Here is a 14,520-nt window from a genome sequence, read left to right as displayed (position 1 = left end):
CCCCCCCCCACCCCCCGATACCCCTTGCCCAGAAACACTGAATTTTTCGAGAGCTACACTGGCCATCATCTTCCGCGCTATCTTTGTAAGTCGTAATCCAATAGCTCCGTGTTCTGTTTACCGTTCAAAAGTCTGAAGAAGACAAAACAAACAGTCGTTACAAACCTAATAGCCGCAGGACACGAGGTAGTCGCCAAGCTTTTCGACGACAGAGGCAGCCTGCTGTGGTTGGATGGGATCCTCGTAGAGGGATACGACAACTGCCTGCGTCGTTTTCATGCAGTGGACGCCAACTTTTCCAAGCTTCGCCCTGATCACACGATCTGTGCCCGACAGGTATATATACCTGTTACCGGCCAAGGTCACACCCGACGACGTCAGAATGTCCTGCTTCTCGAAACCCTGCACCAGCTTCGCCAGTTCCTCTTTACTCACCTGAAATAAATGAATGCTCCGTTTGGTCACCGTCATTAACTCATGCATTTCGTGCGCCGTCGGCAAAACAACTCGAATCGACCTCGACCATAAGTTATTGGGTATATTTTTCTTCGTTTAAGAAATACCGAAATACTTATAGGGCCACTCGTGTATTCTTACCAATCTAATATGCTGTAATACGTGTGTCGGAAACATATGCGATATACCACGTCATTTATATGTGTATACTATAAGCGATATCAAACATATGAAGTCTTGAACCAAAAGAAAGCCAGAAACTCTCTCCTTCCGTACTGAACCTTGTATACAGTGCTTTATGTACCGTGTTACATAGAGCCACAGCGATAGACACGATGAATCCTCTCGGAGACGATTACCTTGTGCCAAGGTGACCTCCTTTCTACTTCGTTCATTTTTGCCCCGTTATTCAAGGCCATGAAATAGTAGAACGTATGTGCGAGATAACGAGTTCAGCACCCCCCTCCGCCGAGCCATATGGATTAACGTAAAAATTCATTAATATGTCTACGTAACTCCTAATGATAAGGAAGAAAATAAAAAAAGGCCATTCTGAGTTACTTGACTGGCCGACGATGAGTCATCGGTAGGGAATGATATGACGTGTTTCATAATTTTTTTTTTTTTTCATATTTCTGTGCCAATAAACTGTTAAGGAGAAGCGCGAATGCATATTACCAAGAAAACATAAATATAAGCACGTATAGTGAGGCGATTAAGTATCATTTGGTGTTCGTTCGATGCTATTTGAGCTCGATGAATCCTCGACCTTGCTTCGCTACCTTATCTGCCCTGTATTATTGACGAGTCGCGGCTGTATATACATTTTTTCTTTATACCTTGGATTTTGTTCAGATAAAATGCGGTCGCGTCATACGCGATACCACCTTCGCTGCTCGCAGGTGGAATAGCAACAACAATAATAGATACTGTCGCTCGTGTTTCAATTTGCATTAGCAAAATGTGCAGAAATGAACGGTGGTGAAATTTTGCAAGAATGATAGAGACAGGCGGAGCTAGTGAAACTCTCATTGAACGGAAGAAACTAGTGGAACGCGAAAATAAATAAAAAGAAACGAATCGCTACGTGGTCGTTGATTCGTTGATCCTCTTGTTGTGCGTCGTGGCAGATTATCAAGAGATTTGACACTCGGATTTATATTTATTTACAGGAAACGTCCCAAATATATACTTCAAGATCTTGCTTCTGAATATATGAATAGTAAGTAACTGCATAGTAGTAACTGCATATTATGTTACAGAATTTCGTAAAAATAATTTTTTAGAAATAGATAAGAACAATTTTTCTGTTCGAACTTTAGCTCCTGCGCATATATTTATTTTTAGGCCGATTATGTGCAAGTACATTGAGCCGGTACCGTTAAGTAAATCTTGACCGAAGAAATCCTCTGAATTGTCACTGAAAACGATTGGTTGACACTTAATGACAAGATTTCACGTGAAAGATCTGGCCAAAAAAGGAATGAGCTGAGTCATCGTGAAATTCTATGAAAACATCTAAAATCGTGTTTCATCAGCAGTGACGCATCTTAGCGACATAGAGTGGCCGATACGATGCATTTGCAATGAACATAGAAAGCAGGGCGAGGGTGCTGATGAGGAAACGAAAAGAGAAACGTAGAGAGGGGTATACACACAACACACACACATACACACAGAGAAAAAGAGAGCGAGAGAGAGAGAGAGAGAAAGAGAGGGAATAAAGTCTGACTCATTTTATGCACCAGCGGAGGGTACGGGTGAACTGAGCTCTATGCACGTCATTGGAATTGTATGAATCACACTAGCAGTCCTCTGATATGCCTACCCGTCTTCGTACACTGACAGTAAAAATGGCGAAACCTGCCTCTAAAGAGTCCCTCTTGCCGTACTGCACTGTGTTGAAGATTCTAGAAGTCATTTTAAAATTTGAAAAACCTACAAACAAATCTTATACATCATTTAATCTCTGAAGAATGTTCGAATAGAAGAAGAAACAAGAAAATTGTTTTCAATAAAATTATAATGCAATTAACACTAATGACAAGCGTGTATTGATATAACCGACTTCATACGGCACTGCAAGGTTGCTGCCCGGCCGGCAGTCGCCATTTTGGCATCCAGACCGGAAAGTGCACTCGCGAACTCTCGGCCATGCCTTTCACAAGATTCATTCTCGATTCGAATCAAAAACATTTCACTCATTAGATTTTCACTAGGACGACATTTCTCTTGTCACAAATATTCTAAGATTCTTTGTGCTCGGTTATGTTTCTTCTTGTGTATCAGTGCTTCGGAATACTGTCGTAAATTATCAAAGGTCTTCTCGAAATACCTCCGAAAGGAATTCTTATGAAAAAGCCTATAAATAATTGTTTTCTCGAGTGCAATTGAACAAAAGAAAAGAAAACTGTTTAAAAAATGATTTTATTTACTATTCAGAATAACTTGTAAATTTTGTTTGGACAAGTTGTGTCGTTTCTCTAGAATATCCTTTTCAAAGGATCTCGTGTCTTACCACGAGGTATCGAGCGACATTTTGGAATCGATATTCTCTCACTCTCCAGTCCAGTTGGCGATGTTGCCGGTTCGCGAGAGAGCAGCACAGCGACGTGGAATTTCTCAAGAGCTCCTGTCTCCTCCTAGCATCTGTATACCGACATACCCACTCTTGCAAAGTATTCAGGAATAAAAGTTACATTCGACGAAATGAATTTTTAAAAATCTCAACTCGTCGAATATTGAGTTCCACCATTAGAAATATCAATTCATTTTTTGCAGACCACGTCATTCCTTCTTGGAACGTACGCTAAATGTTCACTCGCGGTTGGCAACACTGAACAGCTATCTCCACACCGGCTAATATGTTCAAATTCCGAATAAGTACATTTCTCCCAAAATTTGAACCTTGCCATCTAAAAGGTTCATACTTTTAATTTAACACTGGCTAAATTGAAAACTTTATAACTTACTGTTAAGATATAAGAAAACGTCTTTTAGTTAAGCAAAATTTCATTCTTAATTAGAATAAACAACATCATTTATTTAATATATTGATCATCGCACAAAAATGGAAGGGGAATTTACACTTAAATACAATTTTAAAAGTATTAAAAGAATTCAGCACAAAAAAAAAAGAAATCTTTTACTTTTAGATTCATATGGGCACAGAATGAGAAAAATTTTTGAGAATAACTGGAAATATATACAATAGCTCCTGTCAGTATCCAGGTATTAAGCCACAGTACTATTTAAAACTAAAACAAACTAATTTGTAAAGACTATTGAAACGAAACAGTACTACAAAAACAGTAAGCACTTCTTAACAAAGCAAAGAACTTGTTACGTCCATACCTAAGTTCATCTGAAGCTGAAATGATAACTGGCTGATAAAATTCCCTAGTTAAAAAAGTGATAAATTCACGTGAAAATAAATCCATAGTATTTCGCACTCCGAATAAGAAATAAATATTTCCACGCAGTGAAGCAAGCCAACGAGAAAGACCTAAAAGGAGAATCCGTGGCCTCCACAATGGCCCCCGGACATATTTCCCAGATCGATAATCCCCGAGAACCCCTCCAGGGGCCCCTTTAGTACCGACTAGCATCTACCACGGCCCTGCCATTGGACAGAGAACTAGCTTTAAGAAAAGAAAAAAACTAGAAAAGTCCCACATATATCCGGAGCAGTTTCTCACTAGAAAAAACCTGCGGTACAAAGGGAAGCTCGAAGATCGCCCATTAAGGTCTGCGTACAATTCACGATACAAAGAAGTATCTACGTGGCACGGTTAGATTTTTAAACCTCTATGTGTCTAAACAATACCAACATAATTCTAATCAAGAGACTCGGCCGAACCTCGCGTTAAGTTAATAACATTTAGGAGCAGCATTATCAAAACGAAGTAAGACAGAGGCTAAAACCGTTGCTAAAATTCTTTCTAGTATATGCAGCTAAGATAAATTCGAATATATGGAAATCACTCCCTAGATAGTTTATAACTTATTGCACAGTTCAAGGCGTAGTCCAAAATGGATTTCCAAAATGGTTATTTTTAAATATATTAAATCCTAATGAACGTGCCTAGTCGTGTTCCTCAGTCTCTGAAGGTATACGCCTCTCAGTTCGAACCGTAAATGCCCTTCCCCTTGAGTCTCTCGCTCGATTATAATCGTCATCATCGTGGATCATTTACTCACTTCGAAGCCCTCGGATTTCGCCCAGAGGTTCCCGTCGTGGCCGGCGATCGCCGCTTTGGTAACACACCTCGACGCGAGGAGCTGCTTGTCAACGTAATCCTGCCAGCTCATTTTTGAACACAGACGAATTACAATGAGGATGTATGAATTATAACCGAACTTCTTTTGCGCGCTTCTTACGCCACCAACCAGACACAACCCGTCACCGACTGCTTCGGTTCACGACTACCAACGACTGCCAAATCGCGTTGCACGCCGGTCACCCCTCGCAGCCCCCTTACATCGCCTCCTACGAACTCAACCCCACCACTGACATTTAGATAGAGCATCGACAGAGCTGCCAACGTTCGAGTGAAAAAATCAGGGGCGTAGCATGACAAATTTTAAATAGGTGCTCTGCGTTCAACCAAAGGTTCATGAAAATATTTCCTTAACGGTTACTTTAGTTAGATATCATTATATCGTTAATATTTTAATGATGACCAGCCGTCATTTAAACGAATAAATTCTTGTTTTCTGACATTCAGCTATTTGGTATTTTCATTTAGTAAATGTTTTATTGTTGATAGTAAGTTTCTAGAATGTTTATGGAGAATAACTCTCATGAACGTAGTTATGGTAGAAATGCATCCTTTGCGCGACTATCTTAAATAAAAAAAGTATATTTTTCTCAATTCCATATATTTATGTATAATTCTGTATATTCTTTGTCAGGAAGAAAAAAATATTCATTCTACTTTAAAAAATTGTAGTACATCATTAAGAATTTAATAAGATTTGACATTGACTAATCGTAAATTGGCAAATGTCAGTATGGCAGTTGGCAGCATTGAGTCTGACTCACACACCAGTGAAGCGTGCGCGAACACAATCGAACACGCCCTTGTTCGGAGTTGTTGCCAACCGGTAATTCTGGTTCTTTGGAAAGCCTTAATAAAAAGCGAGGACCTTTCGGGAAAAATAGCGTGATGTGAAACGCACTTTGGAAAAATGGATCATCTGTAAAAAATTCTTTTGTCTTTCATGCTCCGATGATGTTCTGGATATAAATGCATATCTTTTAGGTTGGTAGTTCTTGTTTCGAGAAAATATCGTGTATTACTCCGCCATATCATATGTAATACAAAAGTCTCGTATATCAGCGGCGTAGCTACCATTTACCTGACCAAAAAATGCATTGGAGTATGTATAAAAATACTACTAAAAAGCATCTCCTAGTATATGAATAAATATTGGATATTTCATCACAAATTAGTTAGTATTTATTTGTTTCTAAACATCGAAGATTATTATTAACACCGTTGAATTGTTTGGCACACAACACGTGTTCTAACTACGCCCCTGGCGCCGGCTGTTCATCACGGACATGAATGAAAAAAATCGTTTATTTAAATATTCATCATATCATACATATATTCCTCTACAGAAAATATAGAAAATCTGTCATCCGATTTCTCTACAGACGTTTATTATCCTGGTTGGAGCAATTATTATTATCTCCTTGGTACTATATTGTGTCGCGTAGGAATTCCTGCTGCGGATCAGGTTATGATTCCTGTAATGCATTCCAGATGGCGCCATAAGTTTCCACGTTATATATTTGAAGTGTTACTAACTATTGATAATCTTATCTGTAGGTACATATAAACGGTAAGGAATCATTCACCATTCAAATTATTCTCACAAATTGATTACAATAATTTTTCGCAAATGTATGTGTTCAATGTTGTACGAATTTCTTAATTGTCAATTTATAAATACAGCTATCATTTCATGCAACGGAAATAGAATGAATCTGCTCTAGTAATCATATGTATCTTATTTGTAATTCTTAAAACCTCGAGCCAATCGTTTCAACACATTACGATAATATAAAAGCGGTAGTATACATATATTTGTACAAAGTGGAAATATAAACATGATTCAATTACGAAACCTTCATAGCTTTTTCGGGTGAGTCGTAAGACAAAAAAGTTAGATAATTGATTGATTAAACTGTCAAATCGCACAATTTGACCAATGCAAAGTCTTATTTTCTGCATTTCCCGACTAGTACGATTATTTCGACAAAGCTGGAATGGTGCCTTTGCACCTACAAATTTCATTTCAAGAGAACCTTACAGCAGGTTCCGATTCTTAGTAGGGAACAGATGGTGTACTAGAAGGAGATATTGATTTTGGATGCATGTATACTATTGCCTACTAATTTTCAAATGAGACGCCTGAAAATATCGTGGTAGCAATGCCGCAATATCGGCACGGTAAACGATCAAATCCTCTCTAACCTACTAAAGGATCTAGTGGTGCCATCTGCCGTTGAACATACTAATCCTGCTCACTTGATAAGACAAGTATTAAGAACTAGTGCGAGTGCCAAAAACTACTCGAAAATTATAAAATTCTAAAAAACAACGGAAATAGATTTCCTAATTCGTTATGTTATCCGATATTCTCCGTTATTAAAACCTCTGTAGATCATGCTCGCAATCATGTATAAATTTCTAACTATACATATAGTTGGAAATACAATGTACATACATTATATTTTCATATAACTACTATCGTAATTTTTCAGATAGTACATTTCAATCACTGAGTTGTACGACGCGTTATATATTTTTCTAGTTAGTACATAAGATATGAAAAATAAATCCATTGAGTCAAACCTGAGTTGTTAAATTGAAAAACTCCGCGACTGAACTAACTACAATTAGAACGCTTTCAGAGCCTTGCAAACTAATCGTACATGTCAGGAAACTCGGAAAATAAGACTCGTGATTCTTAAAAATTGTTCGATATCAAAGTTTTAGCCGGTTAAAAATTGGAGTTTTCAGTGATACGATTCGTACGATTAACCTAAGAAGGCTTCCTTAAGCTATATTGCAAAGGAGTTGTAAAATTGTATAGAACGTAATATTTTGAAAGTAGTTTGAAAACGTAGTTGTAACAAAAACTTTAATCTTTAGATAAACTTATTGATCTAGTAATTATTTTTATTTAAGACTTTTTGCAGCAGCACATACTATTCAACTGTACATAACATATACGATTCAAAATTCTATATTTAAAAAGTTCAAAATAAAAACTCATTTTCACACAGTTCTATTAAAAAACTCAGAAATATTGAATTATGATTCTAAAATTCGAAAAACTGAATTATTATTAAAAAAAGAACAATGTATTTTGAAATTTCCAACTTCAATCAATCAATTATTATTTGGCTCTTAAGAAATAGTATACGATGACTCACACGGCTGTTGTACTTCACACAACAAATTTTTGAAGACGGTAGAACTCACTCCTTATCATCTGAATGTGACTCTAGGACCGAGAATCAATAATAAACAAAAATTTAAGAATTACAAAACAGTGCTCTCATTTTCACTTAATTTCTAAAACATTTTTGAAGCATTCGATATACATTCATAAGTCGACACTAAAGATGGATTCACAAGATTTGCGCAGCTGCTCTATTGCAAGCATACACCATGGCCATTTGCTTGTGTCTCCACCTGGCGAGTAGAAATGCAATTGAACTTCCCTTTCCCGATCACGAGAGGATACCGTGTGTTTGATATAATTCTGGTTTGTGAGGTGGATGACGTCACGCAGATGGAGGTCTAGAGGGGATTCGCTATCGATGATGCCGCTAACTGGTGGTACTGATGACGGCGGTGTTGGTAGTGACTCCGGAACGATATAATCAGTGTTGGCGATAGTGTGGTGGTGTTGGTGAAGCGGGCATCAAGTGCCTGATCTAGGAAAAGTTGAGATCGGAGTAACATCTTGTGGGGGGTTTTTATCATCGTCGAGTACCTGGAAAAGTCAGATGCTCCCTGACCAAGGCAGGTGTGTCGGTTTGGATTTTCACGCGTTCCTCCATTATAACATCTCCAGTTAAACTCCCGCGTATAATATTCGTTAATTCAGCTAGAAAAATCCGTTTACCCCGCATCGTGTGAACATACGGATAAGTTACTGTATCTCAACATCTTTATCAAGCAGAGATTAAATTTTCGTGTCGTGTAACTGGGCCTCTCTACTCCATGTCATACAAACACACACGAGAAATTCTACTCCAGTTCTCGCGCGAATAAACGACCGGCTGACGTGAGAAAGGTGATACATAATAAAAAAAATGCCGCTTTAATAGGGCTTATAAGCCGGTAACGCGGTGGTGAAGCGTGGTGCTGTGTCGCGCTGGTGATAGTACCAGCGTTATTACTTATTGTGTATAGTGGGTGGTAAACTACTGAAATACATCGTGATAGTAACGTTAAGATGGCTTCCGGCGCTGGTAATGTGCCCCAATGGAAAAGGGATCTCATACAGCGTAGACGACAGCAGAGTAAAGTACTCGCTAGCAATGGAGCTAGCTCGAAGTTATGTTCGGCTGTTATTGGAGCCGGCAATAGTAGTAATAGTAGTAATGGTAGTCATCCTCAAGATAACAACAACGAATTCTCATCAGGTCCAGTTGCACTACTCCTCGGACAGGACACCTCCAATACCAATACATTATCCTCGTTCTCGGCGCCCTCCTCCACCCCATTTTCTGTACAAGCAGCCGACGAGGATTGCTGTCCAGCCGGTATTCATGGTTCCAATTCCAGAGTTGCCGTAGCTGGCGCCACTGCTCCCGTCAACGGCTCCGACCACGGAGACACTCCAGTCGCGATCAACATGCGCCTCGAGGCGGATCTTATATGCTCCGACTCGGAGGACGCTCCTCGTGTAAACAGAAACGAGAACGACGACTACGAACAGGCGCACCTGAAGTACGTATCGAAGGTACATCACGATAACGATAATAGCAGTGTTGTGGAAATAAAAGTGAGGAATAAAGAGTTTAAAGCAGACTCTACGAGGAACAGTATGGATAATAACCTTCTTAGGAACAGAATACCTAGTGAGGATGGCGAAAGTGATAGCTCTGAAGAACTTCAGTATGGACCTGGTATTGTGAATAAGCTCAAGAGCAAGTACCTCAATCTTACTCTGAGGGAGACGAGTAAGTCTAGGAGTTATGTACAGCGGTTTAGAAGAGCTGCTAGTCTCGAGGATCTTCTGGATTGCGATGACGAACCTAGTGACAAGTCCTGGAGGGATAGCAACGAGAGGCAGTTCACTAAGAGGACTGCTGTTGTCAAATCGGACCGATACAGAAACGCTTCAAGAGGTAATGACTCCATGAAGAGAGCCAGAAGTGTGGAGACGTTGTTACGCTACAATTCCACCTCGGATGATGTCACTTCGCATAGCGTACCAAGCAGGTTCGTCGCCAATGCTCTCAGACAAGAACCTAACGATCACATAATACTCGTCGACAGGTCATCCGTGAAAATTGAGAGCAGATTGGGTGAGACTGACAGACCCAAGGCTATTAACAAACCGAAAAGGATCAAGCCCGTTTTAGCGGAGACCGAGAGACCACCACCAGACCTAGTAAAGACCACCATGAGGATATTCGAAGGTTCTGTAAAGAAGCATAAACCTAAAGGTGAGGTAGCAGTCAAGGTTGCAACTTTTAAAACCATTAATGACACTTTCAAGGCTCAGAATCAAAAGAAAATCATTCCCAAGCCGCCATTACAACCGAAGCCTTTTGTAAACGGTAATACCAAGACGCCGGGATCACCAAAGAAGACGTTGATTGTTCAGCAGAAACCTACCGCAGAGATAATTGAAGAACTTATCGACGGTCAAGAACATCACAATGACGGTGTCATCACTGATCCTATCGTTCAATCTGTATCGTCAGTCGTCAGCAAATTTCAGCAAATCGAGAAATCGCACTCGCCATCACCATCACCAGAGCCAGCAAGTAAGCTCAAGTTCTCCCCTGTTCCGAGTCCTGAACCAACTATACCCAAGCTCAAGTGTTCATCAGATACAAAGAAGACAGTTCAACCACTTTTGGTGAAATCACCGCCAACGTCACCAAGGATCTCACCGCCCCGCGTGACATCTCCTGCCTCTCCAAAACGAGAAACCTTTAGACAACATTCCACGCCGATGCAGAAACCACCGAGTCCGAGTCGTGAACTCTTTCGGCAATCCTCGGTACCGGATACGAAGTGCACGAAGACAGATGGCATGAACACGAAGACATATGTAGAAAATATATCTCAAATGATACCTGAGCGAATAAAGAGTCCTGATATAGAGAAAAAGGATACCATTAAATTGGAAGAAGTCGAAGAGGACCAGGAAGACGTCGATGGTACCAAAACCATCTCCAAGTCTGCATTAGATAACATTAGCAAAGCCGGTACTACATTACAATTCAAGTTCAACGATAAGTCAACGATCAACAAAAATTACCTTCCAGGATCCAATCAAAATTGTTCCAAACTTCGTGATAGAATACCGATCTCGAAGAGTGCTGAAGTGAAGACAAAATTCTTGTTAGGTACTTCCGTTGACTTTTCTGTACCAGAAGAGAGTCCTGAACTGTCAGCCAGACTTCAAGAGCATTCTGAATCTGAAAATATTGAAAAAAAGGACGACGATATTCTGGAAGTTAAGCTAATCGGTGCGATTTCCAGTCTAGCCCTTTCCAAGAACACCTCAAATACGTCGCATTCCCAGATCAATGAATGCAAGAACCTGAGGTGTCAAAAGGTGGACACGATCTCATCGACTTCGTCGCCCCCCCAAAAACAAATCGGCATCATTCGACCTTTGGTTTCGACAAAGACTCATCTATCGCAGCAAAATTTGAGCAATCGAGAATTGGAAAAAAATTTAATTAATCGTGTCAAGAGTATAGAACAGCAACAGCAACAACAACCCACAAAGGTCGTGGTCAGTCTAAAAAGTGCAGAGGAGATACAACCCGTGAAAAAAACGACAAGTTCCGGTGCTAGTGCTGGTGGCGGTGGTGGCTTATGGGATGCAAAACCATGGAATCAACAAAACAACACCATGGTTTTCAATTTTAGTAACCGCAAGGATGTTCCCGATTACATTGAAAATGATGGTCTTATAATCAGACGGAAACGGGAAAAACCTAAGGTAATATTTTTCATATGTCTATTATTATCTATATCGGTGTATGGACATATTAAGTATATACAATACATATGCAGCTCTAATATATATATATATATATAATAGGTACAGTCAATACACTAAGTACATAGAAACGTCTAAAAAGATGTGAGAAGAAATTTTATGCGTGAGACTGTAATTTAACTTCTTTCACTTTCCTCCGTGTGGCGAATGTAATATGTAATGTGTAATATGTACAAGCATACGGCAGATAGTAGATAGGAATACGCATGTATGCTGGTGAGTAAAGAAAAGGAAATTACGCCGCTCGCGGAATTTAAAAACAGTGTTCAAAATTCCGAACACGAACAAACAGCGACGCTTCGGGTATGATTTTCAATTTGGTCAACCGCCTATCGCTACTCGCGTTACTCTCTCTTTCTTTATCTCTTAATCTCCCTTTGAACATGAGTCTTAAGCTTCAGAAAAGCCAAAAAAATTCTGTCAATTCGTTTTCAAAATTTCACATTAATTATGGTCGTGCCTTTCGCTTCTTCCTCAACGGACTTAATTTTAGCAATTTTTCTATTCGTCTGTTTATACATGTATACGTGTGTATTAGCACATGAAGTTTTCTTTGACGTCTCTCTTGGTACAATAAGATTAGAATCTTTCGAACTGTGACGCTTTTTCTCTTCAATTGGCTAACCAGTCGTAATCCGCAACCTTCGCGCAGCATTAGGCGACTGAGAGTAAATGCAAACTTGTTGATGTGATTTTTTATATAATTATAATACTCTACCGCATGCATTAAAGTTATCTGTACATCCACACAGTGGGGCAACGCCCAACAAAAGACGCCGTTAACAAACCGGAAACTAGAACACACATCGGGAACACGTAAACCTCTTCTGCCTGACTTACGGCCTGTACTGTGTTACATAGAAATGATACTTTTCCAGAATAGTGCAAAATAGAACTTGCAATATAATATACAAGTACAAAAATAAGTCTCTTAATATTCATAAAATCAGTGCATCGTGTACTGATCGATATATGCATGAAATGTGCTGTGCACGTACGAGCCCATATGTTTAGCAGTCCTCCACCCTCCTGTACAGGAGGGAACTATCCGTAATTAGGAAGCCAGAAAGGAGGTGCTTTTATTAAAGTAGGTACCAGAAGGAGAAAGGGAGTGAATGACGTGTGCAAGTCAGCTGACTTCCGGTTCTTTTTTTTTTTTTTTAAATTATTTTTTTTTTTTTTTAAATTATTTTTTTTTTTTTTTAAATTATTTTTTTTTTTTTTTAAATTATTTTTTTTTTTTTTTAAATTATTTTTTTTTTTTTTTAAATTATTTTTTTTTTTTTTTAAATTATCTTCTTCAGTTTCTCTTTCCTTCTTCTCGCTATTTCATATTCCTTCTCGATCCTCCTCGTCACTGGACGTTCTCTTGCCGGATGCAGCTTTGTACGTCCTGTTTCGTGACGATATGGCCACCATATCCTCCTTTGCTCCATTTCCTTCCACGAGGAGTATAACATAACATACGGTATTGTCTGGAGGCAAGTAAATTGAACTGTTATTACGGTTTTCAAGGCATAACTATCCCTTTGAAGAAATTTTTCATACCATGCTACACAAGGATGCTTCTGGATGTACTGTACGTGCAGTTTATTTAAAAAATACCTGAGTCCAAAGTACGAAAAAATGCTGCAACTAGCAACCGCATTCCTGGCTACAGTTCCTACGTGGAATTCTTCATCGATACGTTTATGGTGCTATCATGGTGTCCACTGGATACCAGAGATCCGTTAATACCTTTTTCGAACAGCGAATTGCTATCTCCTACTTAGTACCGAGTATCCCAGTATACCAAAATATATGAATTTTGTGATATAGAATCCATCTGGTAGCATACCGTTTATTGAATTCTCTATTTACACAAAGTTAAGCGTTTATTGAAATTTATCGTGAATTGCTAAAAATATATTTTTTCTTTACTCGTTTCTAGTACACGAATAGATCTCATTAGGGATCCACTTGCTTTGAATGGTTTACAATTTACACCAGAGAACAATACAACTGTATCCGGTAACCAAAATACTCTGCTTCTCCTTGAAATTCCAATACCCATTCATATGGGACGCATTTGTCAGTGAGTCGCTATGATCCTGTTGTATATTCATATGTTATTCTACATATGAAGTCTGCTCGAAATATGAGTTGCAATCCCGAACCAAGTGATACACGTTTTCACAGTGGTATAAGTGTTGTGTGTGCATAACAACGCGTGTACGTAAGAGCACTTGGCACTGCGTGTACGTATGTAAATATATATGCATTTCTGTATATATATATGTATACGATTACACGTATGTGACGTCTAATGAAAAATACTCGCATGGGAATTTCTCATGGAAGTCACGGACCTCGTCGAGTCAAGTTCATTGCCATCGGTATCGTATTTGCATTATCTCTACGATGACGGTTTTTGCTGCTTGTTTAGAGGGCCTGACAAATATTTTGTTAACTTCATTTTTACCCTTTTTTTAAAAAAAAACGATTTCGTGTCGCCTTAAAGCCTTTTCTTATTTTCATTAAATTGATATACACGTGGTAGACACGGTTATATATATTCAGAGCCATGAATAGGCAAACAGCAAATAAAACGTTAAATTGCAAAGGAATAAACGAAAAATAGATACCTACCTCCGTTTGAATATTTGACCTCATTTTAACATGAATTCCAAGGCTAATGAGTTTCCCGTGAATTCATCCGCCATTCCACTTGAGAGTCAATTGTTATGCTTGATTGGATGTGACCGTTTAGCGACGGACAGACACAAGGACAGGCGAAAGGACCGGGGC

The 14,520-nt window shown here is 39.1% G+C and overlaps 2 protein-coding genes and 2 long non-coding RNA genes across 7 annotated transcripts in view; 2 read left to right on the top strand and 2 right to left on the bottom strand.

Moving 5' to 3' along the window:
• The window catches only part of LOC107270900 (profilin), an 8,902-nt gene extending 3,986 nt beyond the window's left edge, over positions 1 to 4,916 (bottom strand). Inside the window, exons 1-2 of the mRNA XM_015746337.2 lie at positions 4,657 to 4,916; positions 166 to 435 (exon numbers count right to left, since the gene is read on the bottom strand). Coding sequence (XP_015601823.1) covers positions 166 to 435; positions 4,657 to 4,767 — 381 coding nt within the window. The 5' untranslated portion in view covers positions 4,768 to 4,916. The remainder of the gene's footprint in view (positions 1 to 165; positions 436 to 4,656) is intronic.
• On the top strand, positions 442 to 2,495 carry LOC107270901. Its single transcript, XR_001538467.2, has 2 exons — positions 442 to 1,678; positions 1,804 to 2,495. It is a non-coding gene; the product is annotated as an uncharacterized LOC107270901 (long non-coding RNA).
• A 1,109-nt stretch (positions 4,917 to 6,025) lies between the features above and the next one.
• LOC112494835 lies at positions 6,026 to 8,041 on the bottom strand. Its single transcript, XR_003060714.1, has 2 exons — positions 7,907 to 8,041; positions 6,026 to 6,211 (listed from the first exon to the last, which is right to left on the bottom strand). It is a non-coding gene; the product is annotated as an uncharacterized LOC112494835 (long non-coding RNA).
• Positions 8,042 to 8,300: 259 nt separating this feature from the next.
• LOC107270893 overlaps positions 8,301 to 14,520 on the top strand; it is a 17,470-nt gene continuing 11,250 nt past the window's right edge. Inside the window, exons 1-2 of one of the 4 annotated variants that reach the window (XM_015746319.2) lie at positions 8,302 to 9,929; positions 9,987 to 11,673. In XM_015746319.2, the coding sequence (XP_015601805.1) occupies positions 8,938 to 9,929; positions 9,987 to 11,673 (2,679 nt within the window). In that variant the 5' untranslated portion in view covers positions 8,302 to 8,937. Of the gene's footprint in view, positions 11,674 to 14,520 lie in introns of all 4 variants that reach the window. The other 3 variants (XM_015746320.2, XM_025088209.1, XM_015746318.2) reach the window with 3 other exon arrangements.

This window comes from Cephus cinctus, unplaced genomic scaffold (assembly GCF_000341935.2).
Source record: "Cephus cinctus unplaced genomic scaffold, Ccin1 Ccin1_scaffold0857, whole genome shotgun sequence".
In the NCBI taxonomy this organism is placed as follows: domain Eukaryota; kingdom Metazoa; phylum Arthropoda; class Insecta; order Hymenoptera; family Cephidae; genus Cephus; species Cephus cinctus.
Note: the sequence above shows the minus strand (reverse complement) of the source record. Positions and strands in the feature narration are given on the sequence as shown.